Source organism: Manacus candei, unplaced genomic scaffold, assembly GCF_025592945.1.
Source record: "Manacus candei isolate 608988 ecotype Guabito, Panama unplaced genomic scaffold, ASM2559294v1 h1tg000047l, whole genome shotgun sequence".
In the NCBI taxonomy this organism is placed as follows: Eukaryota; Metazoa; Chordata; class Aves; order Passeriformes; family Pipridae; genus Manacus; species Manacus candei.
In genome coordinates, this window is record NW_026138095.1 from 6,376,794 (window position 1) to 6,400,722 (window position 23,929).

General features: G+C 56.8%; 3 protein-coding genes across 4 annotated transcripts; 1 reads left to right on the plus strand and 2 right to left on the minus strand.

Moving 5' to 3' along the window:
• The first annotated feature begins 80 nt into the window (after window positions 1-80).
• On the plus strand, window positions 81-3,365 carry MRPL27 (mitochondrial ribosomal protein L27). Its single transcript, XM_051797598.1, has 4 exons — window positions 81-166; window positions 1,534-1,656; window positions 2,397-2,464; window positions 2,937-3,365. The coding sequence occupies exons 1-4, from the start codon at window positions 145-147 to the stop codon at window positions 3,141-3,143; spliced, it is 420 nt and encodes a 139-aa protein (XP_051653558.1). The 5' UTR covers window positions 81-144; the 3' UTR covers window positions 3,144-3,365.
• Window positions 3,251-9,720, minus strand: LOC127475625 (uncharacterized). Of its 2 annotated transcripts, none has more exons than XM_051797596.1 (5): window positions 9,537-9,720; window positions 8,777-9,078; window positions 6,837-6,935; window positions 6,239-6,403; window positions 3,251-4,845 (listed from the first exon to the last, which is right to left on the minus strand). In XM_051797596.1, exons 1-5 carry the CDS (start codon window positions 9,622-9,624, stop codon window positions 4,699-4,701), a joined length of 801 nt encoding a protein of 266 aa, XP_051653556.1. In that variant the 5' UTR covers window positions 9,625-9,720; the 3' UTR covers window positions 3,251-4,698. The 2 variants fall into 2 exon arrangements, with proteins under 2 accessions (XP_051653556.1, XP_051653557.1); XM_051797597.1 differs by having other exon boundaries at window positions 8,777-8,898; window positions 9,537-9,709.
• A 532-nt stretch (window positions 9,721-10,252) lies between these two features.
• XYLT2 (xylosyltransferase 2) lies at window positions 10,253-22,868 on the minus strand. Its single transcript, XM_051797601.1, has 11 exons — window positions 22,644-22,868; window positions 17,490-17,961; window positions 16,856-17,031; window positions 16,354-16,556; window positions 15,900-15,980; window positions 15,534-15,750; window positions 14,967-15,143; window positions 13,812-14,074; window positions 13,504-13,699; window positions 12,741-13,074; window positions 10,253-12,397 (listed from the first exon to the last, which is right to left on the minus strand). Exons 1-11 carry the CDS (start codon window positions 22,794-22,796, stop codon window positions 12,075-12,077), a joined length of 2,595 nt encoding a protein of 864 aa, XP_051653561.1. The 5' UTR covers window positions 22,797-22,868; the 3' UTR covers window positions 10,253-12,074.
• Window positions 22,869-23,929: the final 1,061 nt, after the last annotated feature.

The following is a 23,929-nucleotide window of genomic DNA, read 5'->3' on the forward strand; positions in this document are numbered from 1 at the left end:
CTGGGCGCTGATTGGCCCGGAGGCGCGCGCGGTTGGCGGCGATTGGCCCGAACGCGCGCGTCGGCGCGCGTTCGGGCCAATCGCCGCCACGTGCGCGCGCACCCCGCCATCCCAGCGCGGGGCGGGGAAGAGGAAGGGAACAAGATGGCGGCGCTGGGGAGGCTCTGTGAGTGAGGGGGCGGTTTCGCCCTCTGAGGGGAGTGGGGAGCGGGAGGGTGAGCTCGAGAGGGGGTGGGGCCTTGCGCCCCCACGCCCCCCTCACCACCAGCACGGGAGGTCGCTCCGCGGGATGTTGCGTCCCCCCCACCCCGGGGAGCTCGGGGGGTCAGGGGTTTCGCGTTTCGCCCTGCGAGCTGAGGCGGAGCCGCGGTGGAGTGGGCGGGTTTGTGTAAGTGAAAGTGTGACAGTGGTTCGGTCCGTGACAGATTGCCTGTAGTTTGTCACGTGCCGGAGGCTTTCGTTTATTTAGTGGGTCGTCTCCTGAAATTAGTGGAGTTTTGTAGGGCAATTACCTGTTTCTCGACATGGAATCATGGGCAGGTTTCGGTTGGAAGGGGCCTTAAAGATCATCTTGTTCTAGCCCCCTGCCATGGGCAGGAACACCTTCCAGTAGCCCAGGTTGCTCCAAGTCCCATCCAACCTGGCCTTCAACACTTCCAGGGATGGGGCAGCCACAGCTTCTCTGGGCAACCAGAGGCCTCACCGCCCTCACAGGGAAGAATTTATTCCCAGTATTTAACCTAACCCTTCCCTCTGTCAGTTTGAAGCCATTCTCCCTTGTCCTGTCACTCCATCCGTTGTCCAAAGTGCCTCTCCAGCTGGAGCCCCTTTAGGCACTGGAAGGGGCTCTAAGGTCTCCCTGGAGCCTTCTCTTCTCCAGGCTGAACACCCCTAGCTCTGTGCTTCAGAGTCCCTTACTGCCACTCCCAGGGCTCTGTAATCCTTCTTAAAGTCATTAATCATAAAATCACAGAACCATTAAGGTTGGAAAAGACCTCCAAGATCATAAAGTCCAACCTTTCTACTCCTTTCGGATACTCAAACTGCTCCTGGCTGTATCGCTGATTATATGCCTATATATTGTACTGGATTGGAGTCTGCTTATTTGTAAGATTTCAGAATATAACTATGTGACTAAGTGCCATTTGGTCAAGGGGGAAACTGAAGCAGAGATCACAACTGGTCTACTTGCCCTTTGTCAAAGCAATGTAAGAGGACTATAAGCAATTAAGGGACATCTGTACTGCGTTTTACAAGAATAAAACAGGAATTTGTGCGTGTCCTTAAACATCGTTGCTGAGAGTTTTATTCCTCCCTGGGCAGCAGCAGCAGCAGCACTTGAGATGTGTCCTCTTTGCAGGGGACTTAGGCCATGGTGGTCTAATTTATCTTGGAAGCACTTTTTTTTTCCCAAAGGGCTTTCACTTGCCTTTTGTTTTAAAGCCCGTCTAAACTGATATCCTTTACATCTGTCAAATGAAATTATGTGTAATAGTTTTTCAGCTGATGTTGTGGTTCTTTCTCCAAACCTAGTTCTAACCACTCCCCAGACAAGCCTGGTTGCTGTCAGATGGGCTTCTAAGAAAACAGGGGGCAGCTCCAAAAACTTGGGTGGCCGCAGCCCTGGGAAACGCTACGGATTCAAAAAAGTAGAAGGTGGGTCTGAGCACCTGCTGGGTCTTATTTGCATTTCACTGGGTTCTTCACAGCTTCTCCCCTGGTACTTGTCACTTGTTGAGTGTTTCAGGAGGAGGTGGGCAGGGCATTTTCCAGGAGAAGGGAAAGGGGAGGATCAGTGAAGCCTCGTGATCAAGGGTTGCTGGTGGGAGGGTGGGGTGAATCAACCTCCCACCCCAGGAGCCCTGCCGGCCACCAGCCAAAATTGCCTACAGAAAATGTACTTTGGTTTATCCTTTTCCTCTCTGGAGCACCCGGAGGGAGGGAACGCTGCGGGACACCTCATAACTGCACTGCACTTTCCCCCCACGCTGGATGGAAAAACTGAGCATTTCCATTGTTTACAAAGGAGAGAATTACGAGGCTTAGCAGAAGCCAAAGTGCAGATTCTTGCAGCTGAGTGCTCAGTAATTATTAGCTTTGCTGATGGAAACATATCGATGTAAAGGTAATAAAACAAATGCCTTCAGCAACCAGAAAATGCCTTGTACCCCAGAAGCAATCTTTTCACATCTGACTTTTTGCCATGCTCTCTCTATCAGTTGTCCCTTATTTCCTGCTAATAGCATATTTGTTAAGATGCTTTTAGCGTTTAAAGTAATTTTTCCTAAGAAAATGCCCACAGAAAGCTGTGATTTGTAATTCCTGGAACAGCTTGTGTTCTGCCAGGGCTTTGGGGAGCTGCTTCTCTGGAGTCTGACTCTGTCACTCTCTTGCAGGTGCCTTTGTCCATGCAGGCAACATTTTGGCTACGCAGCGGTTGATCCGCTGGCATCCCGGCGCTCAGGTAAGGCCTTTTCTCTCTATTCCCTGGTTCTCAGAGAACAGCAGCCCACCCAGAGTCCCACACCCACTGCCTCCTCTCTTTCAGTCTCATTCTTAATGCTCATCCCTGTGTTCTATATGTCCTGACATCGGGGTTTCATCACCTGGTATTTGTTGGTCACAGAGCCTGCTCAGAGCCACCCCTGTGTCCATGGGACTCAGGGGAGGACTGCAAGTTATGGATATCCCAAAACACTTCTGTGGCCTGACTGGGCACTTGTCCTTCAGGGTGAAATGGGTGTCTCCTCCCTCGTACTGAGCACCATTGCACACTGATTGCTTGGAAGCAGGTTGTGTGGCTTTCTTTTATTTTAAAATACAAAGCAACAGATGCTGTTGAAGCCGGGATATCAAACGAGGCAGACCAGCGATCAGATCTGCTTTAGCTGGGGGCCTCCAGCCCCTCTTTTCTAACGCTCCTCATCCTCTCCCAGGTGGGGATGGGCCGTAACAACACACTCTACGCCCTGGAGGACGGGATTGTGAGATACACCAAGGAGGTCTATGTGCCCCGGCCCCGCAAGAGCGAGAGCAGGGATGTGATCTGCCGCCTGCCCAAAGGAGCAATCCTTTATAAAACCTTTATCAATGTCATCCCCAACACAGAGGTAGGAAGCTTCAAACTGGTCACCATGCTGTGAGCCTCCTGCGTCACGCAGGCACGGATGGGAAGGACAGACCACTACGGCTGGACTGGCATCTGAGGATGAGAATGTTCTAGCTCTGGAGATACCGGTTTAGGACTTGGTTTTGCTCCTAAAGCACAGGTGGTCAGTGTTCAGGCACTGGGATCACCTGCTGGAATTTGAAAGAGTATTTAATAAATGCAGTGGGGCAGCTGAAGGTCTTGGCTGATCACAGAATGCGTTATCGTGTTCATTTAGTATCTGGACAACCTGTTCCATCGTGCCACTGGATGACTTCCCTCTACAATCACTCTTATGTCCCACTAATAATTCCCTCTTATTTTTACTCATTTTTAGTCATTACCATTCTATTTGTTCCTTAATTCACAATACTGCAGAACAGATCCTTTTCCACGTGCATCTAATGCTGTGTTCCAGGAAGCTGGATTTTTCCCTCTGTCTAACTCACCTCAATGATTAACTCAAATACCTAAATGTTCCATTCACTGGCCACATGAGGCAAATTCACAGGCATAACTCTTAACTCATGACTAAGTTCTGGGGCCTGGTAAGATACTGAAGTCTGGGCTGGCATTTGAAGCTCAGCAGCTGGAGATGTGTCATAAAGCCATAATCCAGGAGACTTATCATTTTATCTTTGAGTCATTAAATGATATTTTTGAGCTTATATTGCTCGAAATGAAGGAGCCCAAATTACTTGTGGCCAAACTGATCTCATTTTATCTACAGGTTGGTAAACAATTTGAAACATTGACTCTGCAGTAGAAAACAGGTTATCAAAATTGGTGGTGTAAGGACACCGGTGTTGACATTATTAGACAGTTCTTCTGCTCTGCAGAAGACCAGGTGAACTGGGTCAGCCACACGTGTCCACCTGTGCTTCACATTCCTCATGGAGACCACCAGCTGTTGTGTCCACACATCTGTCTTTCCCCTGACTGCAAATCCATGATTCATCTCAGTGGTCGGTGTTTGCACACAGCAGGTAACACAACCCCCAGAGCCTCTCCAAATCCGTGTCTGAGGTCTGTACAGACCTGCTGTTGGTCTCAGGTCCATTGCTCCAGAGCACACAGCGATGCTCCAGTGCAGATCCACTCACAGTGGGGATCCCCACCTGGCAGCCAGTACAGGGATACAGTAAAACACCTGGTAACCTACAAAAGGAGTGAAGTAGCATGACACCAGGAGTGTCTGAGGTCTGATCCTTGGTACAGCCGGCAGTGCTGCCTCACTGAGGTACAATGTGCTGCTCCTGAGGAGCTGTGGCTGAGCAGACCTTCCCCTTGGCTTTGCCCCGTGCAGCTCCAGCAGCTGGTCCATCTCCTTTGGTAACAGTGTTTGCCAGAGAAGAGCAAGCAGATGTCCCTGGTTGCTCTGCTGGCTCCGTGGTTGTCCTTGTGCTGCAGGAGGGATGGCAGTGCTGGCTGGGTCTCTACTGATTGTGGATCTGGGTGAAGGTTTGGCCATTCCCTGCGGAGGGGAACAGTGTCCCAGGCACTTCTGTCGCTGACAGCACAGGAAGCAGCAGCAGGCTGAGGCTGAGGCCTTACACCGCTGTGTTTCGCTGAGTTTGGTAGCTGAGAGGGGCATGGAAAGGGTCAGGAACACCACATCTGTCCAAGGTCTCTGAGCTTATTCCTGATCCTGAGAAAGCTGGAGGATGCCTCAGAGCGTGCTCATAGGGAGGTGGCATCTATTGAGGAGAGAGGAAGAGCATTACAACAGATCAGAAATAACGAGGAGATTATCCCACCTCTTCTTACAGAGCGGATGACAAGGCTCACAACCACCACCAGCCTGAAATTAAGCCCCCGCAGCCCCCAGCACAGCCGGCTGTTGGCGGGGGAACACATGGAGACAATCTTAGCATCAGTCTGCAACACAGCACAGCAGAAACCTGCCCCCCTCACACTGTCTGCTACGCTCCTGCTCTTCCCTGTTCCCCTTCAAGGACTCGGCACAAGGCCAGAAAAGACTTGACTTTTGTTAAGAGAGGACTGTTATTTGCTTTCCTTTAACCAGGGAAAAAAATCACTGGGATTTACACAAGCACCTACAAACCAGGCTTTCTACCCAGGTTTCAGCAGTGAGTCTCACTGTGTAGCAGCAGAGAAGAACCTCCAGGCCTTGTCACGTTTATTCTGGCAGAGCTGGACTAACCTTCACCCCACAGCACGTGATGGGAGTGGCCCGGGGATGTTATGGAAGAGCTTCCATTGCAGTTCCTCAGCTACTTGTCCTTGGGGATTTGCTCTCCTGTTCTCTCAGTGCTCTGGTTTCACAGAATCACAGAATGGTTTGGGTTAGACGGGACCTTAAAGATCATCCAGTTCCAACCCCCTGGCATGGGCAGAGACACCTTCCACTAGGTCAGGTTGGTAGTTTTAGGGCAGGTACCGTTAGTTACAGCTCCAGACACTGAGTGGTAAGTGCTGACTATGCCAGACTTCATGGTACAGCTTTAAGAGCTCAAAATCCAGGTAAATCAGTGAACTTACAGTGCTCTGCTCAGAGTTTCAAAGGTTTTTGTTCTGCTTTAGGCAATGAGGTCTGTTAACAGGAGCCTCTCAGGATGCTGTTGCAGGACGTACTTGGTAGGTGCACTTGCTTTTCCCTATTCTATTGTGGGAGTACAAATCCAAAGTATCATAACAGGCAAAGCATCCTGCTCATAAATAAGCCATAAACACTTAAAGGTAATAGCAAGGGACCTCCCAGGAGCGTCCTGCAGGGAGAAGGGAGCAAGAACCCATGGAAGCCATAAAGATCCAAAAATAACATTCCCAGCTTGGACTTGAATGGAGCAGGTGATCTGAAGGGCCTGTTCTTTCTCCCTGGGGCTCTGCCCTGCCTCCCAGCACAGGCATTTCTGCAAACACACCAGGGGGGAGATGGATCATTAACTAGCACAGATGTACACCAAAGGAGCCTCCCGATACACTTTGTGCTTTCCCAGAGATAAAAGCTATCAGGGAAAGGCAATCACAGAGAACAGAGTCCTCAGCTACCACCAACTGCTGAAGCAAGACAGATACAGGCCAGAGCAGGGACTCTGCCAGCCCCCTGGGCAGGGAGGGGGAGCTCACCTCCTGGGATGGCTCTGCCCACAGCCCAAACCTCTCGGCGATCATCTGGTGGATTTCCCGCTGGCGATCTTTCTTCCGCACGCTCTCGTAGCTTGGCAGGCGGGGCTGCTCCCAGGAAGGGAGCCGGTAGGTGCTGGGGGGTCCAACGCAGAAGAGCTCATCTCCCTAGAAATGCCCATCCCAGGAAAGAAGGGTCAGCGTGACAGCGGCTCTCTTCACTGGTGCCGCTTTGAGTTACTTCAGGGTTCAGAGTTGCAGGTGCCCTGCCATCAACTCCTAGAGAGAAAATCCCTCCCAGGAGGCAATTACACCTTGACGTGCTTTGCAGGATCTGAAGCCATCAGGGATCTACCTGGCACTTCATGCTCCAACACCTCAGGGCACCGTGGTGTCCTCAGTAGTATCCCTGCCCCTTACACCCCACCTCCCCCTAGGGTTTTACATACAGGCAGCACTTCCCAAAGCTGTGGGACAGCACCAGAAGATGCTGTCCAGCACCTTCTCCATAGGTGAACCCAATAACTACAGTCTCTTCCCAACCTCATGAGCATCTTTGCCCCCATTCCCGCCCAGCTCCCATCAGGGATCCTGCCATCACCTGCATGCCGGGGTTCTCGGCAGCGCTCTCCAGCCGGGAGGCTCCACGCTGGGGTCCCACCAGCCGCTGGCTGCTGCTGAAGTAGGGTGGGGGGCGGTCCTGCAATGAGGAGGACATGAGCAAAGTCAAAACCCCTCACATCCTGCCTGGCAGCTCACATAGGACAGCATGGGAAGTGGGACTCTGGCAGAGGAAAAGCTGCTCCCTCTGCCCATCTGGCTCATGCAGCTTTCGCTGCTGGCAGTCTCTGCCTGTTCCACAACACGGATGGCTCAGGCACATCCTCTCCAGCAGCACAGGGTCCGCTCCAAGGGGCACAGCACAGCCAGAGGTACAGCCTGGGCCCGGGGCAGGGTTTCACTGAGACTCAGCAGAACCATTTCTCTTTGAGGAACAACAAAACCCAACCCAATTATTCCGCTGGTGTGGATAAGAGCTCTGTTGTGCGCTCAAGGTTACAGAACTTGTAAACTCTTCTCTACCGAGCTTGTCATTTCAGGATAACGCAGCAGGCAGATCTGCAGGGCAATAGCTGTGCCACTCCTGAGCAGTCTTGCTCCAGTTAAACTGGATTCCCTGTCAAGGTGTTGAGCAACAGTGAGCAGAAATCCTACTCACAGAGAACGGCCCCTCGAGCCAGAGCCAGGACTTGAACCTTGGCCATTCCTTGCTCTCAGAAAACCCCATCTCTGTCAGCAGGAAACAGCCGAGAAACTCCCAGGGAGGCACGTGAATGACTGATTTACTTTTGCTCTTAACAACCAAGGAACTGTTTGTCTTGGCCCTACAGCACAACTATGGAGACTGCAGGAACACAGGGCCCAACTTGCGTATCAATAACCGATGAGCAAAACCAGCACAACTTCACCTGCCCAAAAGCTGCCTCACGTGCTACAACTGCTTTACTTTATCTGATGGAAACACATCCTATACACATTCCCTTTCCGTATATAGTTCTTTGCATCCATCTTTCCCACACAGCCCTGCTTGAACCTCCCACCCCAGAGCCAGGCCCCAGCACGGCACAGGCTCTGCAGCTCAGGGTGCATCCTCACTGCCTCAGGAAGCAGCTCCACAGGGCAGGAATCACGGCAGCAGGGCCTGCTTCCAATGTGTGCCATGGGCAGGCAGCAGGGAGGAAGGGGGGGAAAGGAGCAATTAATCATGGCTGCACTATCAGTGCAGCCCATTCCCACTGTGATTTTTGCTGGGGACTTCCTAGCCTGCACTGGACTATTAGATTTGCCTTTCCCAGCACAAGTTTCTCTATCCCTTGCTAGCGAGGCTGAACATCCCCTCCTCTCCCATAGAGGAGCCGTACCTGCAGCCCTCCCCTCAAGAGCCATCCAGCCCTGGAGGCTGAGCTTTCCCCAGGCAGCCACCACCACAAAAGCAGTGCTGGCTGCACACACTGCTCTTTTTTCATCAGCTTCCCCAGTTGAAAGCCAGCCCCAGGAAATTAGAGATGCGAGCGAAAGGGCTTTGTGTCTCACTGCTCCTTCCCTGGGAGCTGTGCACAAGAGAGCCAGCAGTCAGGGATGTGAGTGGCTTTGTCTGCCTTTGCCCTCAGCTTCCATCCCCCTTCCCTGCTGGGTCCCTTCCCAGTAAAGCAGAACCCAACCCCACACATGACTGTGCAGGGGGAGGAGGACACCCCCCTGAGCTGCGTGGGGAGCAGGGACACCTGTTAAGTGTTGGGTCTTGGAGATACAACCCCAATGGCACAGCCAGGCAGGACTGGGTGGGTGGACGGATCTCTGGGATAGAGTGGGAGCAAGGAGGCAGCAGAGCCCAGCTCATTCATCAGCAACCAGCCAGGCTGCAGGAGGGCAAACCCGGCAGTGCAGCCCCACAGACCCAGCACAAGGGAACAGGAGCTCGGGGGGCAGCGGGGGACTCATGGGCAGGAGGAAGAGAGGGAGGACTCGGAGGGCACTCACATACTGGCTGGGGGTCTGGAACAAGCGGCAGGAGCAGAGGAACTGGCAGCACATGGGGTCCCGGTGGTACAGGAGCAGCAACAGGATGAGGATCGCCACGATGAAGACGGAGGTGGACACCGCTGCCGGGGGAAAGGAGCGGCGAGTGATCCAGTGGCCCGACGGGCCCGCAGGCCTCCTGCCGCTCGCCCTCGCCCCCTCGGCTGTCTCGGCACAGAGCAGCTTGGAGAAGCCCCGGAGAAGCCGGTTCCGCCTGCTGCCCGTCCCAACGGCGCCAAAGCCCCTTTGTGCCCAACATCTCTCTATGAGACCGGGAAGAACCTGAAGAGCCGGGGCGGGGGCTCACCCCATCACGGACCGCGGCAGCGGGGACCGGCCCCGGGCGACCCACCCCGCATCACCCTCCCGGGGCTCTCGGCTCTCTCAGCACCACGGTGCCGGCTCGCCAGCGCTCCTGTCTCCGGGAACCCACGGCTCCCACCCGGCCCACGCGCTGCTCCGCGGAGCCCACCGGCACCGCCAGCCCCCATCGGTACCGCCAGCCCCCACGGGCACCGCCACCCCGCCACCCACCCCGCTCGGCCCCCAACCCCGGGAGCCAGCGGGACCCCGCATTAGGGCCGGACGCTGCAGCGATACCCCCAGACCGGGGGTATCCCCTCACCGGCACAGCCCGGGAGGCACCGGCAAAGGCCGATCCCGCCCGGCGGCCGCCCCGGCTCCGCTCCCGGCCCCGGCGGAGCCCTCTCCCGGCACTCACTGGCGGCGATGACGATGGCCAGGACGTTGCTGTCCATGCCCGCGCTGGCGGCCGCCGTGTTGCCCGAGGCCTCCCCGGGCTGCGCCATCCCGACCCCGCCGCCGGCAGCCCCTGCCCGCCGCCCGCGCCACACCGGCCGCGACGGGCGGGGCGGGACCGGGGCGGGGCCGGGGCGGGCTCAGCGCTCCGGGGGCCCCCGGGCCGCTCCCCTCCGCACACGCGCCCGGGCCAGCCCGGCTCGTCCGCGGGTGCCCCGGCCCCGTGCCGGGGTTACTGGAGCCCCGCGGGGCTCCCGGGATCACCAACACGCGACAGCCCCAGCGCTGCCCCGCTCCTGCTGGGCTGGGCTGCGGGAGGCTTGTGGCCCCGCAGGCACCAGGAGGTGCCCGCTCATTAGCTAATTAACACCTTAGTTAAGTGCCATGTCAAGGCTAAGTAGTCCGGTACCTGCAGGGCACACGCTGCCAGGGTGTAACCGGGCTCAGCCCCCGGCTCCGCGCCGTCGAGCTCTCACCCTCTGGCCACATGCTATGAAAATCCCAAGCTTGGTTTTGGGTCATATATTATCCACGCGAGCAAGGTCACTGCCCCAACAACCCCACAGCACCTGCCCCGGTGCCCAGGAGGGATTTACACCCTCACTGGGGTGAGCCCAAGCTCCCCCCACCCTTCAGGCCTTCCAGACCACCACAAAAACCTGACACAGGACTGTAGAGATATAGATATATTTGTGAGGATGTTGCATATTTAAGACAACTTTACATAATGCTTCTGACACAGAGTTTTGGCATCCTCCCCTGTGTGGCACCTCTCCCCTCCCACATCCCTCCACAGCTCCCGGAATACCCCAGGCAGGAGTGGGCAGAGGAGGGATGGGCCAGGTGCCAGCAGGTACCTGCCCTCACATACCAAGGTCTCCATCCCCTCCATTTTACAACACACGTCTTGCAGCACCAGCATCCTTAAATCTGGAGACTGGGAGGGTGAGACCTGCCAGGCAGGGGGAGATGGGACACAGGAGGAAATTGAGGATGGCACAGATCCATGGAGACAGCAAAACCCCACCGGCTCCTGAGACCCTGCCTTGAGCAGAGGGTTGGGCCAGACAGGCTTCAGATAATCCCCAGCTGTGATGTGTCTTCCCAGGGTGAAACCAAACCCAGACTTCTCCAGGCAGCATCAGTCTTGGAGAAAAGAATGTTGGAGGCAGACCGCCAAGGACATCCTGTGAGGACAGCAGGGAAGGGGGATGCTCCATTGCAACCCTTCCCAGGAGGAGGTGGTGTCTCTTCCCTCCGGAGCAGAGGGAAGCAGGAACAGCAGAGAGCGGATGGAGCTGGCTGGACCTTGTCTCGCCTCTTTGCTTTTTGTCCAGGGAAGCACAGCAGGTCCCAAGAGCTTCTGCTGACGCAGGAGAAAAGAAAAGGTCGGGCCAAGGAGCTGTGGCATGGGGCAGCCCTCCAGGCACGGCAAGCTGCTGTCTCATCCGCAGCAGGACGTTGGCCCCACGGATGATGTTTTGGCAGGGGATGGGGGCATCCCTTTGCTGGAGCAGAGATGAAAGTGGCTGAGTCTACAGCGGCTTGTTGGCCTGGAACCACGCACTGAGTGCTCCCCGTTCGCTGTCACACAACACACCAGGGCTCCAGACATTTGGCACAGTTGGGCAGCTGCCCCATGGGACAGACAGCACCCCACAACCTGGGGCAACCCTGCCCCAGGGCAGCAGGCTGCGGGTCCCCAGCAGCCCCCAGCAGGAAATGGGCAAACGGCAAAACAATAATAATAATTAATAATAATAAAAAAATACGTAAACAACCCAGCACCCTGTCCTGTAGCACCAGGACACCTAAGAGAACAAGGTACGTTACAGTCTGAGGGGAGATGGAGACACAAGGATTTCCCGGCCAACGCGGGCCCTCGTCTCTATTGCACTTTGCATCATATATATTTCTATATATATATATTTATAAAAATACAAACTAAAGGGCTGGGGTGGAGGGGATGAGATGCGAGCCCTGGGCCAGCAGCAGTTCTGTGCACATAGCAGGCTTTGACTTGTTCTGCTTCTGCCTGTCCCCAGTCCCTCGCCAGCCCCCTGGGGGGGCAGCCAGCAGACACGGCCTGGTCCTGCTGAGCTCCAGCCCAGGGCTGGGCAGGGTGCTGAGCTGGTCCAGAGCCTGCCCACACACCAGCTGTCCCTCCCTCCCTCCCACATCACTCTTTCCTGAGGCTCCAAGGCCTGGAGTAACAAACACATAGCTCTTCCCAGGCACCCTCACAGGGATGGGCACCCCAGCACGCTCTCCCTGGCCAGCAAGGGCCCGTTCCTGGGGAGGTGGGCAGACCCACCTCATGCCTCTCCCTCTGCCCAAAACGCCCCAACAGGAGAAGGTTTTCCCCTGCCTGAAGGTTCCCATTCTCTCTTCCTCGAGTGACTACAGTGCAAATGGCACAGGGTGATGTGGTCCGGAGACACCCCATGCCAGAGATGGAGGATGCTCCTCGCTCCCAAGGCCGCCCCCCCGGCTGCTCCTGCTACCTCAGCCGCCCGTCGGGTTTGATGGGCCCCAGTTCTGATTTGGGGTCCGGGGAGAGAGAGCTCCAGGACGTTTTGCTGCAGGTCTCCAGGGAGGTGCAGGCGGAGGGGCTGCTGACACAGACACCTGCCACAGCCCAGAAGGTGCCGATGGCAGTGTCCGCCCAGTCCTCCAGTGCCTTGCCCGTCAGTTGCGCCTTCCGCGCCGCGTCCTCCTCTGCTGCCTCGGAGCGTGGCAGGTTCAGGATCCCCCCCAGGCCCTGGAAGTTCTGATCCATGTACTCGTTGCGGGGGGGCCCACCGTGCAGCCAGTTGCTGTCGTCTGGGCAGGACAGGGAGAGAAGAGAGAGGGGATCAGCAGCGCAGCAACATCCCTGCAGGTTCTACCTCCCACTACGGTGGGGCACACCACCTCATCCCTTTCCAATCCCAGCTCCCTTCCAGCCCAAGGACTGGGATGCTGACGCAGGAAGGATCTGACTGACCTGCCAGTGGGCCCTCCACAGCTGCCCAAAGGCCCAGTTTAAGGACTCAAGTGGGCAAGGGGACACCAGCAGAAATGGCTCCTGCCTTGTCACCAGTCACAGCCCAGAGGCCAGCACAGGGGGATGCACCTTGGACCGCCCACAGGGAAACCCTCCTGTCCAGCCCCAAAGCATCCTCACCTTTCCTGAGAGGCTGCTTGCGGTTGAAGGTCTGGGGCACCACCAGGAACTGGTTCTCCCCCAAAGGCTCCCAGAACTGGAGGAGGCGGATGGTCCAGATGCCGGGGCGCAGGGGGTGGTTGAGGGGGGGCTTGTACTGGGTGAACTCTGCCTCGGCATCCACCGTGATGTCGTAGGAGGCGGCAATGACGTAGGTGGGGTCGATCCACACCACCGTGGCTGTCAGGTTGGGGCCCCGTGACCACTTCTGCATGGCCACTGGCTCATCAAAAGGCCCCATCAAGCCTCCAAAATTGCGGAACAGTCTTTCCTTGGGGTCCCACTCCGTGCCCACCTGGAGGGACAGGAGGCACAAACAGTGGGATGCTGGGCAGAGAGAGGTTTTTTTTATCAGCTGAGGTTTTGTGTTTCACCTCTCCGAACCAGGGAAGGCATAAACTTTGGAGCCCAAAGCAATGGACAACCCACCCGCCATGGCTCATGTGCCTGAACCCTGTCAGCGCTAATCCAGCCCTGGGAGGCCTCCTGCAGCTGCAGGCGCTGGGCACCATGGCCTCAGCTCCCCCCTGAAAGATCCTCTGTAGGCCTGTTCCCCACCAATCAGCTCCACATGCCATACAGAAAACAAACTCCCAGACAAAGGTTTGTTCTCAGACATAGTGGCAGCACTGTGTCCCTCTGTCCCCACGACGTGGTGCAGGTGGGGGAGAGGAGGAAGGGCTGCACAGAGTGGGAGAGCCAGGCAGGAAAGTGCCCCATTTACCTCAAGGTTTTGCAAGCGGTTTGCCTGCCCTCCGTGACCTGACAGCTTCAGAGCTCCTTGGGGCATCATCCACACCTCCAGGGACTCTGCCTGCCCAGTTGCCAAATTCTGCACTTCCTGCATCACCAGGTAACCCTGGAAACGGTCGTCATAGAAATATAAGTGCACACTGGAGGGGAAGCCCCGGGGTTCAAATCTGGATAAAGACACAGAGAGAGAGGTTGCACGCCTTAGCATTGGCATCCTCCCAGCACGAGGTGAAGGCTGCCACTTGGAGCCTGTAAAGAGCCCTACAGCAAACACCCCACCTGCAGAGCTTGTCAGCCTTCACCGCCGGCGTGGACGCGGCTTTGTGGAGCCCCAGCCTGGAGAAGGCTGTGTAGAAGGTGAGGGTGACATCGCTGAGCCCACTGAGCCCGTCCACGCGGTCATAGACGTTCTCCCAGTACGCCTTGAGGGCCGGTGTGTTGGGGGGGTAGCTGCCGTAGAGGTGTGTGTCCAAGATCTCCAGCACCTCCTGATTCACTGTTGACTCGAACTTGCGGGCGAAGAAGGTGGGTCTGGAGAGTTGCTGGAAGAGCACAGGCATTTCTAACAGTGTTGGCTTCGCTCGCTCTGCCCTCCCACCCCAGCAGGAAGAAACGCTGGGACCCATCCTGTCCCCTTTGAGGGCACAGGCTAAGGAGCAGCCCAGCCCAGCCAGTCTGTACGTGGGATCCTCTATGACAGGATCAGTGGGAGCACATCGAACGCTTACTGGTAATGCAGATGGGTTCCCATGTCTCCCACTGCCACCTCCTTTCTGTGCTCAGAAGCAGCCATGTGTCATCCAGCTCCTTTGCTGCAATCTCTATTCTGATGGGCCCCCACCCCGCAGAGCTGCTGCAGAGCCCTGTACAAGCCCTGGCCATGTGGCACAGCCTGCAGGATCAGGGCTCTGCTCTGGGCTCTGCAAGCCTAAGACTGCTGGAAAATCCTGCCAACTGCTCTTTTCAGAGCTGGGTCTACCTCCCCCAAGCCTCCCATGTTCAGTCTACATCCCCATGCACTGAGAGCACGGGAGACAGTTTGTCAGAAGGCATTTTGACCTGCCAAAAACGGCAGCACTCCAAAGGGGTTTTACCGAAAAGGTATTTGCCCCAAGTGATAGGTCTGCAGGGAAAGAGCAGGAAAACAGGAGAGAAAGTCTGGGAAGAGGAACAGCACTGCAAGCAGAAGCCTGGCTGCATGGCAGGACAACCAGCACAACCCTGCTGCCCGAGTGTTTACAGACACGTCAACACTGAGCCCCACAGCAGCTGGGGAGCCAGCCCTGCTCTGGTCCCTTGCGGGGCTGGGGTGCAGCTCGTGGGGGCATGCACAGCAGCTGGCACCGCAGTCCAGGGTGCCTGCGGGGCAGCTCAGAGAGGAGAGAGACAGGGAGCAGGGGAGAGAGCAGGAGGAGAAAGGAGGATGTTTTTCACCTGTAGCCGGAGGAAGTCCTGGGGTTTGAAGTCATTTGGGGAGCACCCGCACCAGTCGACTATGTGTTTATATTGGCACTTACAGCCCAGCTTCCGGTTCCAGTTGGTCACTCGGAGGTTGTTATCGACCAGCGTCTCACAGGCATGGCTGTTCTCCAGGACAGTGTGGAAGAAAGACTGTGCACGGCAGAGAAGGGACAAGACACCCAGTGGGGATGGAGGATGGGTGGTTAATGGAGACCCCCACCCATAGAGGAACAGGACAGACCTCGACTGCTCCTGAACAGCTTATCCCTGTTCCCGGCACAAGGCAACACGTAAGGGACCAGGCTGTGTGCCCACACCAGTCCTTATCTGGCCCAGAGGGGCATCTGGACCTAAAGCAGGGCTGGATGTAAACATGACCCTTGGCCTGTCTGATCCTCTCTCATATCTGTCGCGTCTGGACAAGGGGAGGCGCAAACAGAACCAGCAATGCCCTTTGCAGCTACCCAGGGATGAAGTGGGACAGAGATGTAAAATACAGTGGTAAGCAAACCCAGCCTGTGCCCTGCAGGCAGCACCCACCTCGGCTGGCAGGAGTGTGTAGGTGTAGAACTGGCGCAGCTGGGACACGAGCTGGTCGTCGGTGTAGACCACGTACTCCACGAAGCTGCGCGTCAGCGAGAACCAGTCGGAGCCCCCGTCCACCACGATGCCCTCGGGAATGTGGCGCTCGCCCAGCCGCCACATGTGGGAGTCACACTCGTGGAACAAGCGGTCCAGGCCCTGCTTCTTGATAAACCTGCCAATGTGGATGAGAATGAGGAGTTAGAATTGTCAACCACTTTGCTAAGTGCGGCTTCATGCAGAACAGCCCCCCTTGCCCAGCTGTTTCTGAAATCCCTCCTTTATCTGTTCCTTCAGCTCAGCTCTGCCCTGAGCTGGGATTACCTGGCATTGTCTCGGCCATGAGACTTCAGGAAGTTCTTATCTCGGTATTTGGACAGGAACATCACCAGCTCCTCATTGGTCCTGAGGTGCAAATTAGGAATCATTAATGCCTCTGGGGTGAAGCAGCCAAGTAAACACTCATAATGCAAGAGCTATCAGACACAAGGAGCCTAAAGCTGTTTGGTGGGTGCTGACTCAAAGCCTTGTCCTGTCACTGGGGAGACACAGACAGAGCCTCTCTGCCGTCTGGCGCCTCACACGTGTGTTCCCCTGCAACACCCAGACCACAGGAATAAACAGCCTCTGGCTAGACTCCTCTGCAGAGATGGGACCAGCCTGGCCCTGGAACATCATCACCAGCACGTGGGTGCAATCTCCAACCCCATCTTCCTCAGATCCCTGCTCCTCCCCGCCCCTCCCAAGGCTGCTGCCCGAACACCTCCATCGTCCTCACCTCGTGGGGTAGTCGGTGGCACTCAGGTTGATGAAGAAGTCCCAGGGCCACTCAGACAGTTCCAGCAGGTCCTTCATGCTACGCAGGTACATCTTCAGCAGGCTGGCACCTCCCCAGATGGTCACCATGCGCCAGGGTGTCACACGGATGTTGGGGTAGTGCCGGGCCAGCTCCACGGCCTCGCGATGGAGGTAGTTGGAGCGCTGCCAGGGAACAGGGCTCACCCTCAGCAGGGAGCTCATCCTCCTGGAGCCCTGCCCTCCTTGCCACTAGCCCAGAGTCAGCACTCACCGGAGCCTCCACATGGAGGGGAGCAATAAGACTATTCTGGGCAGGGGGGATAGATCCTGCTTCTGTGGGGTTGCAGAAGCAGAGGCAGGAGGGTCACAGCTCCACAGCAGTGAGGACAAACCCTATCCAACCACTTCCACCCAGCTCTGCTCCCTGTCCCAGTGACCAATGCAGCACCGTTAGCACCCCCTCCCCTCACCCCAGCACACACCTTGTCGACGTGGATGTAGAAGAAGTGCTGCTGGTGGTACACGGCCTTGATGAGCCGCTTCAGCTGGCGGATGGCCCTGCCGTGCACGACCAGCATGTAGGCGATGCGCACGGGCTGGCTGGGGGGCACCTGCTGCAGCCGGCTCTCGTCCCACTGGATGACAGGGCTCACCTTGCCTGCACGTGGAGGGAGAGGGCTGTCAGCCACCCCCAGCCTTGGCATCCACCACTCAGACCTCCTGAGCAAGGCAGGGGACAACAAAGAAGCACAAGGCCTCAGACAAACCCCAAACTGGCTGCAGTGGCAGTGAACGGTGGCACACCCCCCACCTTGTCTTACACTGACAGGGGCACTTTGAGGGAGGGGCTGTCCTTCTCTGCCCCCTCAAAACAGGAGATGCAGCTGGGAGGGGCTCTGACCCCTGCAGCACTGCGGGCTGGGATGAACAGCTCAGTTTAAAGCAGGCTGGCACAGCTTTGATTGGATTACAGAGGCAGCAGTAATCTGGGAATCAGTGACAGATTGAGGCCGCTTGCTGCCAGGTGGGTCAGTGTGGTGACATAAGGAAGGTGGCCCACGCGCCTGGGATATTCCCGATGCCCAGGGTGAGCAGGAGCACCTCAGTGGGACTCACCAGAGAGCTGGCAGTGGCGAGGCACGGACTGGGGCATGAGGCTGCCGGCCCGGTGCAGACACACCACGTTGGCGATCTCCTGTTGGCACTGCTTGGTGCTGGCACGGGCCAGCGCTGACAGGGCGTCTTTGCCCGTGATTTCGCACTTGGGGGTGAAGCTGTTCTCGGTGGGCTGGGGAGCCCCCTCCACGCTGCCCGTGTCACCCTGCTGGAAGACGGCCAGCTGGGCCTCCCCGCGCAGCTCCGTCAGGTTCCTGCGGCTGGAGGAGTCCGGCGCGGCCGGCAGCCTCCATCCCGGCCTGTGTCTGGCAGTGACGGCTCTCACCACCTTGGACACCAGTGCCCCGGGGCTGTCCAGCCGGCCCCGCCACCGCCCGTGCTTCCGGCCGGCGCTGCCCCGGCGACCAGCAGAGCTGTCCGAGTCCTTGGAGCCATCGCTGCTCTCGGGAAACCCAGCTTTTTTCTGTCGCTCCTGTTGTGGTTCCATGTGGATGCAGAAGAGAGGACAGACAGCATTAACTCGGGCCTGCTTCCCCCCGGCTCTGCCAACGTGCTCCTTGGAGCACCTCTGTTTCCAATCCCCACAGAGCTCAGTGCTGCAGCATAGCAAGTGCTCCAGGAGCAACCACTGTGCAGCAAAGGGCATTACACAGCCTCCTAAAACCCCAGACTAAGACCCCACAGCACCCTCCTGCATGGTTCTATGCCCCAGTCACAAGGACATGTGTGTCATATGCCTATATGCCAGCAAGGGAGACTTCAACTTGCACACCCCATCATCACAGCACCTGACACACACAGAGGGTCTTGCTCTCTGTGGCTGGGCTTGCTGCAGACTAAACTGCCACGGTGGGTTGTGCCTGCATCAGCCACCCTCCAGGGTCCTGCCCACATAGAGGTATCCCTAACAGTGGAGACAAGCACCAGGTTGCACTGGCAGCCGGTGGTTATTTTACCAGGAGGCAAATGGACCAGCTCTTCCCTGCCATAACCACGCTGTGAGCCCAAGCCCAACACAGCCAGAGTCCTAGGCAGTCACAGCTGTGCTCTCTGGGCTGAAAGCACCAGAAAGGCATCAACCGAGGTCCTGCCCACACTCCCTTCCCTGGGCCCCAGCTCCCTGCACTGGGCTGGGGCAGGCACTGCCATCACCACTTCCCTAGAAATCCAGTTACAAACCCTCCCATGGAGCCAAGCGGATGTGTAATTAATTATGCTTCGTTACCTCTGCCAGGCTGGCTGGTGAGCCAGCCTTGGGGAGAGCAGGGAGTTGGGAAGTTTGGATTTGATGCTCGTGGGAAAGAACTTTCTCAGTAAGTGGTACCCGTGGGGCTGTGGCTGTGTGCTCCCACTGCAGGGGCTCCCAGATGACAGGCAGGCAGCTGCCTGCTCCAGCCAGGCCTCCCACGGCTCTCTCACAGCACCCCCAAACCCTGACTGCCCAGTCACTGTGCCAGGCACCACAGGGGGCTGCGAGGCACACCCAGGGGTATTCCTGGGCAGCAGCATCTCACGAGGATGGGCAGATGTCTCACAAGGACAGTAGGACTAAACTAGCCCCCAGCACAAGGAACCCTATGGGTGTAGCTCCTGGGAAGGTCACAGCCAGGAGAATGCACACAGTGGAAAGGCTGGAAAGCATCTGGCATGATCTGCCTGCTCCACAGTCCCTGAACTACCCTTATTGTGGTGGCACAGCCTGCAAACCATGACCAAACCACTGCTTAAATCCCAAGGGGTTGGTTCAGCGGGGATGAGGCGAGTCCACCTCCACCCAGACAGGCGTCACGGGCGGGCCGAGACAGGCAGCAAACCCTTCATTGGTCACCAGGCAGGACCATCAGTTCCACAGCTATAAACCTGTTTTCCCCACCAAGCACCACAGGAGCAGGCAGTCAGGAGCTACAATCAAGGAGCGACTCTCTTCCGTGGGCTCAGCACCATTCCTACAAGAAGAGACTCACTGGTCCCACTTGCACCCTCCACTCCCCAACACACCTGACTCCAGGGATTCCCCCCATTTGATGCCCACTCCTGGTTACAGTCCTGCTCATCCCCCTGGAAGGAGCCCTGTTCCCAGCTCACAAGCATGCCTGGCTGCCTTTCCCAGTAGGGAAGTTGTTAGAAGCATCGCCAGCTTTTCCGGAGCTGACAGCTAACAAACTCAAGGGTTTCTAATTACTGCACCACAGCAGAGCAATCCCTCCACCCCAGCCTGGCAGGGAACAGCTCTGGCCACATTGTGCTGCTGTATTTAAGACTCATGTGTTGGACATTTGGTGAGGCTCCCCATGCCCATCTCCTCCTCCTGACATACACAGATGACTCCAGGCACCAGCCAGAGGTCACTTAGAATCACAGAATCGAATCGTTTAGGTTGAAAAAGCCCTCTAAGATCATTCAACTGTTAAAGCACTGCCAAAGCCACCACTAAAACATGTCCCCCAGTGCCACATCTACACATCTTTTAGATACCTCCAGAGACTGTGACTCCACCACTTCCTCACCCAGCCCGCTCCAGGGCTTAACAACCTTTTTGTTGAAGAAATTTTTCCTAATATCCAACCTAAACCTCCCCTGGCATAACTTGAGGCTGTTTCCTCTTGTCCTGTTCGCTTGTTTCTTGAGAGACTTACCCTGTCCTGCCTCCCCTAGTGTGACATTGCCACTCCACAGTGCCACAGAGCTGTGGGTCAGGTATCTACATGCACCCAATCCCCAGCACAGGTCCAAGCTCTGCCATTGTGAGGAGCAGAGTTAACAGCACCTGGTGTCCTGCAGGATTCCCCCTCTTGTTGTCTGACTCCAGTGTCTGCCACATATGAGCACCCATCAGACAAAATCAGCACCAAAACTCTGCAAAGTCACCAGAGGAATCCAGAACTAAAATGGCTGGAGTCAGCCCCCTAAAAACAAAAGAAAAAGTCGAGGAATCTCTTCTCTAGAAGAGAAGATGTTTCACAGGAAGCTTCTCTGGCAGCCACAGCACACAGTGGACACCAACACACAGGCCCCAGAGAGATGTCACCTCCTGCCTGGAAGGATGATGGAGACAGATCCAGCTACTCCTGCCCTGCACTCCATAAAGCATCTGCTTGGTGAATACAGGGAGCCTGCAGGACCCCACAATCAGGCTTGGAAAGAGAAGGGATAGATCCAAGCAGCACAGCTGGCTCCACAGTGCTTCCAGGACTCAAGTCTCCCTTTCTCTCTCCACAGCCAGTCACAGCCCATTCGTGGTGGGGATGAGCTGTGTCCATTAGTGGGAAGGAGCCATTTACTCCGGCAATTAAGAGATCCCAAACTTCCCCAAATCCTTCTAGGCCCACAAGGTCAGGCTCTCCTGGGAGTGTTCCTCTGGCTTTACCAGAAATGCCCTTAGGGGAATGATGACTCCTCCAGGTCTGGCCAAAATCAGAAGCTGCAGGAGGGCACAGAAACCTGCCATTTTACAAGAAATAAAGGTTAATTGGACTTTTCCCAGCTTGCTAATGGGTTTGGGCTCTCTGTAAAATTCACCATCATTCTTGCCTTCTCCAAAGAGGTTCATCAATTCCCAAGCCCTGGAGTCAGGGCTGCTGGTGGTGAACCATCCCATTTCCAGGCATGGGGACCCACAGCCAAACCTGTCAGCTGCCCAGCTCAGTTTTGGGACGAGACATGGGGAATTTAGGCAAGGACCAAGGTAGAACAAGCCAACAGCTTGTTGCAGGAGGCTGCACAAGGCAGGAACAGAGAAAAGCAGTACAGGATGGTGCAGAGGAAAAGGGAAGACAGGACAGGTGAAGTAATTTGATCAAGGTCACAGAAAAGGGAAAGGAGCAGTCAGGCACTCCTTGGTGCCAGATCAGTCTGCTCTCATGCTTGCAGTGCCTCTGGATCATGGGCAACTCCATGTCCTCTCTGTTGCCACATTTATTCCCTGGTTCTGTGTCAGTGATGGGTGTATGGCAGCATACGAAGGTGCTCATGGCCATTCCCCATGGCCCAAGACTTCCTGGGGCTGGGAATTAACCTGCTGAGTGCGTGGTGTCACCTTAGAGACCTTCCCTATTGCAAGGGGCTTCCCAGTTCACCTTCTCACCTCTTTGCTCTCGAGGAAAACTTTCTAGACCTGCTGACCATGGGATCACCCTCCACACCAGGAGGCTTCAGCCACTGGTCCATCCAGACACACTGGACCTGGACACAGTCTGGGCAGTACCCAATAAATAAATAAATCCAAATAAGCAACCCAGAGACCAAAAGCTTTGTTTGAAGGTGGCAGCAACATCCTTCAGCAGACCGAGCCTCCTTGATACCTGCTCTGTGCCTGACCTTGGGCAAACTCCTTCAGCAGCCTGTGCCTCGGTTTCCCCACAGTCACAAGAAAGCAGTGACGCATTTCACCCCAGCAGAGTGTTCTGGTACAAAGACAACAGGGGACTCCAAAAGGTCCTTGTTCCCTCGCACTTCACAGGGATGCCCCTGACCGGGCCAGGTACACAGGAGCTGACACAAACTTCCCGAGCTGCTGTGTGTGCCATCCCAGCTCTCTGAATTCCGTGTTTTATATTTGGGTGCAGCCGACCTCCTCACAGCATCCTCCAGATCACAGAGAAGTGCAAGACCCCCATAAAGCCCCCCACACTCCCTTCCCCATGCCAGACTCCAACCCCTCTGGGCTACAAGCTCCAAGCTCTCTTTCTCCGGTGCTGTGACCCTGCACTGCTGCAGCTGGAGACCCCTCACAGGCGACATCCCACTGCCCACCCCAGCGCCCCTGTCCCCATCGGCCTGGGGCTGTGGCCCCCCCTCCCCAAGCCAGCGACCCCATCCTGGGTCTGGGCCTCACCAACCCCACAGAGGCACCCTGAACGCGGGGGGAAGCACGCCCTCTGTGCCCCCCTCCCAGCTCCAGAGCAAGAGGTCACTCCGGTCCCCCCAGGGCACTGTCCCCCAAGGGTCTCCCCACAAAAAACACCTCCTTCCAGCACGCATCGCCTCCTATGACTCCCCAGGCCCTCAGCCCACCTCAGTCCCCTCAGGCCTCCCCTGTCCCCCGCGTCGCCCTCAGCCCTCTCACAGCCCCTCCATCCCCTTCGCCGCCCCCCCGACCCTTCACCGACCCCCGGCAGGCCCCGGGTGACCCCCCCGCTCCCTCCCGCGGCGCACCTCGGCCGGTCCCTCCTCGTCGAGGCCGGCGGAGCTCCAGAGGACGAGCCCCTGGAGCAGGAGGATGGCGAGGGCCGTGGCGGCCGCCAGCCGGTACCGCCGCACCAGCTTCCTCGCCCGCCCGCCGGCCACCATCGCCCCGCCGGCCACCATCGCCCGCCGCGCCGACAGCGCCACTGCGCGTGCGCGGGCAGGGCCGGGGCGGGGCGTGGGGAGGGGGCGGGGACAGGGGCGGGGCCGAGGAATGGGGCGGGGCCGGGGTGAGAGTGAGAGTTTGTGAATGTGGGTGTGTGAATGTGCGTGAGTGTGTGTAAATGTGTATGTGAGTGTGTAAATGTGTGTGTGTGACTGTGTAAATGTGTGTGTGTGAGTGAGTGTGTGTGTAAATGTGTGTATGTGACTATGTAAATGTGTATGTGTGACTGTGTAAATGTGTGTGTGTGACTGTGTAAATGTGTGTGTGTGACTGTGTAAATGTGTGAGCACTGTAAAAATGTGAGCACTGGGATGTGTGTTTGTGTGCAATTGAATGTGTGTGTGTGCAGTGGGCTGTGTGCGTGCACTGGTGTATGTGTGGGATGTGTGTGCACACTGGGGTGCACGTGTGTTTGTGTGTGCTGGGGTGTGTGTGGCCACACGTGCACTGGCAGTGTGCCTGTGACCACTGGTGCCAACCTCCCTCTCATGGGCAGGGACACCTTCCACTAGCCCAGGTTGCCCCAAGCCCCATCCAACCTGGCCTTGGACCCTTCCAGGGATGGGGCAGCCACAGCTTCTCTGGGCAACCTGTGCCAGGGCCTCACCACCCTCACAGGTGAATTTATTCCTAATATTTAACCTAACCCTTCCCTCTGTCAGTTTGAAGCCATTCTCCCTTGTCCTGTCACTCCACCCCTTGTCCAAAGTCCCTTTCCAGCTCTCTTGGAGCCCTTTTAGGGGAAGTATTTCAGCAGGGGAAATAGGAAGCAGTGTCTGCATGGCGATAGCAGCTCCAGGGAGTTCTGTGACCCTCTGTGAGCTGCCCAGGCAGATTATGCCAATACAGCAGAGGGAACACTGCAGCCTCAATGGCCCTGAGGGTTTAAGAGGAAGAGGCTCTGATAAGAGGGGCTCCCCGGGCTGCAGAAGGGCTCTGTGCAGCCTGCTAAGCTCTGGGAGGGCTTCCCCTTGTACAGGAGCAATGTGGTCCATGCCCGTAAGAGCTGAGAGCTGCAGGATTGCCTCAACATCTCCACATCAGCAGGAAAAGTCTCCCCAGATAGAATCCTTTAGGTTGGAAAAGTCCT

Bases quoted from the DNA above. Each gene is read 5' to 3' on its own strand.
- MRPL27 (XM_051797598.1), top strand. From the start codon at position 145: ATGGCGGCGCTGGGGAGGCTCT. The intron at 167-1,533 runs GTGAGTGAGGGG...CTCCAAACCTAG, and splicing joins GGCGGCGCTGGGGAGGCTCT to TTCTAACCACTCCCCAGACA. The intron at 2,465-2,936 runs GTAAGGCCTTTT...ATCCTCTCCCAG, and splicing joins GCTGGCATCCCGGCGCTCAG to GTGGGGATGGGCCGTAACAA.
- LOC127475625 (XM_051797596.1), bottom strand. From the start codon at position 9,624: ATGGCGCAGCCCGGGGAGGCCTCGGGCAACACGGCGGCCGCCAGCGCG. The intron at 6,936-8,776 runs GTGAGTGCCCTC...TCCTCATTGCAG, and splicing joins TCCAGACCCCCAGCCAGTAT to GACCGCCCCCCACCCTACTT. The intron at 4,846-6,238 runs GTGAGCTCCCCC...TCTCCTCAATAG, and splicing joins GGGCAGAGCCATCCCAGGAG to ATGCCACCTCCCTATGAGCA.
- XYLT2 (XM_051797601.1), bottom strand. From the start codon at position 22,796: ATGGTGGCCGGCGGGGCGATGGTGGCCGGCGGGCGGGCGAGGAAGCTG. The intron at 17,962-22,643 runs GTGCGCCGCGGG...GAACCACAACAG, and splicing joins ACGAGGAGGGACCGGCCGAG to GAGCGACAGAAAAAAGCTGG. The intron at 12,398-12,740 runs GTGAGGATGCTT...TGTCCTGCCCAG, and splicing joins CAAGCAGCCTCTCAGGAAAG to ACGACAGCAACTGGCTGCAC.